General features: G+C 44.1%; 1 protein-coding gene across 1 annotated transcript; it reads left to right on the top strand.

Annotated features, from left to right (window-relative positions):
* The first annotated feature begins 5 nt into the window (after positions 1 to 5).
* LOC124208101 (dipeptidase 1-like) lies at positions 6 to 1931 on the top strand. Its single transcript, XM_046605815.1, has 9 exons — positions 6 to 192; positions 261 to 414; positions 479 to 611; positions 688 to 838; positions 903 to 972; positions 1036 to 1297; positions 1365 to 1440; positions 1523 to 1658; positions 1728 to 1931. The coding sequence occupies exons 1-9, from the start codon at positions 44 to 46 to the stop codon at positions 1854 to 1856; spliced, it is 1260 nt and encodes a 419-aa protein (XP_046461771.1). The 5' UTR covers positions 6 to 43; the 3' UTR covers positions 1857 to 1931.
* The last annotated feature ends 535 nt before the right edge of the window (positions 1932 to 2466 follow it).

Below are 2466 nucleotides of genomic sequence, written 5' to 3' on the forward strand. Positions count from 1 at the left end.
TTATTTAAGTGACGGACGACTTCACAAACTCATCACAACGAAAATGAACTGGTGCGTAATAGTTTTAGCCCTGTTGCTGTCAGCGCAGAAAAGCTGGAGCTATCCTTCAGCTCGATTCGAAGAAGCTAATTCATTTGAAAAGTATCTGGAAAAGGCCAGGACTGTTCTGGATCGTGTTCCGCTTATAGATGGGTATAAAGAATGAAAAAGTTTTCAAATAGTTCGAAAATTGCTAACGTTTTCTTTAATGGTATTCATAGGCACAACGATTTTCCTTACAGCCTTAGAAGGTACGAAAATAACCAGGTCGGTGACTTGGACATTAATGACTTGACAACATCCGAGCCATGGGCCAGTTCCTCCTCGTCGCATACAGACATCAACAGACTACGGCAAGGAAAAGTCGGAGCTCAGGTATAATTTAATGTCACTATACACAGGCGGAGTTGTGTTGACGTTGTTCACTTTTCCCTGATAGTTTTGGTCGGCCTACGTCTCCTGTTCCACCCAATACAAGGACGCCATTCTCAAGACTTGGGAACAAATAGACGTCATCCATCGAATGGTCGATGCGAATCCAACGGCCTTTGAGTTTGTCAAATCCGCCCAAGGTTTTGCTATTTAAAAAAATCCCATTAAATGACGTCATACAAGGGTTGAAATTTGTGTACAATACTCGTTGTACAGGAATTGAAGACGCGTTCAGCCAGGGCAAAATTGGCAGCCTCGTAGGAGTTGAAGGTGGTCATTCAATCGGCAGCTCCTTGGCCGTTTTGCGGATGATGTACGACATGGGGGTGCGCTACATGACATTGACCCATTCATGTCCTACTCCTTGGTAAAAAAAAAAGATGGCAAGTTGTTGCCCGCCAAATTTAAAATGCCAAAATCTCTTAATTTAGGGGAGATAACTCGCAGCTGGATGACCCCGGAAACGTTCCCATACACGACGGCCTCACTCCTTTTGGAAAGGTATGCTCAACTTAAGTCATACAAAATCAATAGCCACTTGTTAAAAATGATTACACATGGTAGGATGTGATAGCGGAAATGAATCGATTAGGAATGTTGATTGATTTGTCGCACGTTTCACGCAAAACGATGAGAGACGCGCTGGAAACCAGCACAGCTCCCGTCATTTTCTCGCACTCGTCGGCCTACGCATTGTGCAACAACACGCGCAATGTACCCGACGACATTTTACAATTGGTGGCTCAAAACGGAGGCGTCGTCATGGTCAACTTTTTCGTATCTTACATTTCCTGCGGTCTGACAGCAACAGTTCAACAAGTTGCAGGTTTGGACCCTTCCGCTTGCATTTCCCATTCACTTTCAAATTCATTTTCAAATTTAATTCGACCTAGATCATATCGAACATATCCGCAATGTCGCTGGGGCCGATCACGTGGGCATCGGGTCTGACTTTAATGGCGTTGCAAGGTGAATTAATTCAAAAGAGGTTCACTTACTTTAGAATAGATGTGCACGGTATTATTCCAATCTGAATGTAAACGTCTTCCAGGACACCGGAAGGACTGAAAGATGTGTCGGAGTACCCAAACTTGTTTGCTGAGCTTCTCGCTCGTGGTTGGGCGGAAACTGATCTGGAGAAAGTTGCTGGACTCAACTTGCTACGTGTCTTCAGAGGAGCGGAAGCGGTTGGATCTCTAATTCGTTTCTAAATTTGTGGGCTCTCTAAAATTCATGGATGTTTTGGCACCACACAGGTGCGCGATCAAATGGCTGCTGATGGAGGAAAGCCGTTTGACGAATGGATTCCGCAAGCTGATTTGCCCGCCGAGTCCCTGCCCTGTAGCACCGGCCAGATCAAGTCAATAAAGTTGTCGACAGAATGAAATCATTCTCCGATGTCATAATGGAACCCAGAATTAACTGTCAATTTAACATTTAACTGCAAGCAAATAAAGTCTGAAATAAAAAAAAGAACAGGACATTATCCAAAATTTAAACAGAGGGCGCAATATAGGTGCGGCCAATATTGGCAAAAAATATTAAGTCATTCTCGGAAAGAATTGTTACCTCTGGAAGAAAAAAAAACTTATTAACACCTATGGACAGCCAACTAAATGGGGGCAGCAGCTTTCCGTAAAAATGACTCACGAATACAGCCTGCAGAACTGTCCTGCAAACTGGTCAGGACTACCAACAATGGGGCATGCAAATTGGCAACGACCGATGGCTGAGCAGTGAGCAATATTACCCCAGGTCTCAGCCAAATGGCATCCAGAGAGGAGGTTACCATTCCTATAATGAGCCAGTGATTCAATGGACAGAAATAGAATTAAATGACCAAGACCATCAGCACATTTGTGATGACGTTAAGACAGGGGAAAAGGGGAGCATGCATTCTTCTGGATCTCAGCAATTTCTGTATACTGTCAAGTGCGCGAGTTTGGTGTAGAATTACCTATTCCCCGGCAGTCAACATACACGAAATTTTCGTCG

The sequence above is a fragment of the Daphnia pulex genome, chromosome 11, assembly GCF_021134715.1.
Source record: "Daphnia pulex isolate KAP4 chromosome 11, ASM2113471v1".
Taxonomy (NCBI): domain Eukaryota; kingdom Metazoa; phylum Arthropoda; class Branchiopoda; order Diplostraca; family Daphniidae; genus Daphnia; species Daphnia pulex.

Coding starts and splice junctions, on each gene's coding strand:
- LOC124208101 (XM_046605815.1), top strand. CDS start 44: ATGAACTGGTGCGTAATAGTTTTAGCCCTGTTGCTGTCAGCGCAGAAA. Junction 193..260: donor CGTGTTCCGCTTATAGATGG/GTATAAAGAATG, acceptor TGGTATTCATAG/GCACAACGATTTTCCTTACA. Junction 1,441..1,522: donor GACTTTAATGGCGTTGCAAG/GTGAATTAATTC, acceptor AACGTCTTCCAG/GACACCGGAAGGACTGAAAG.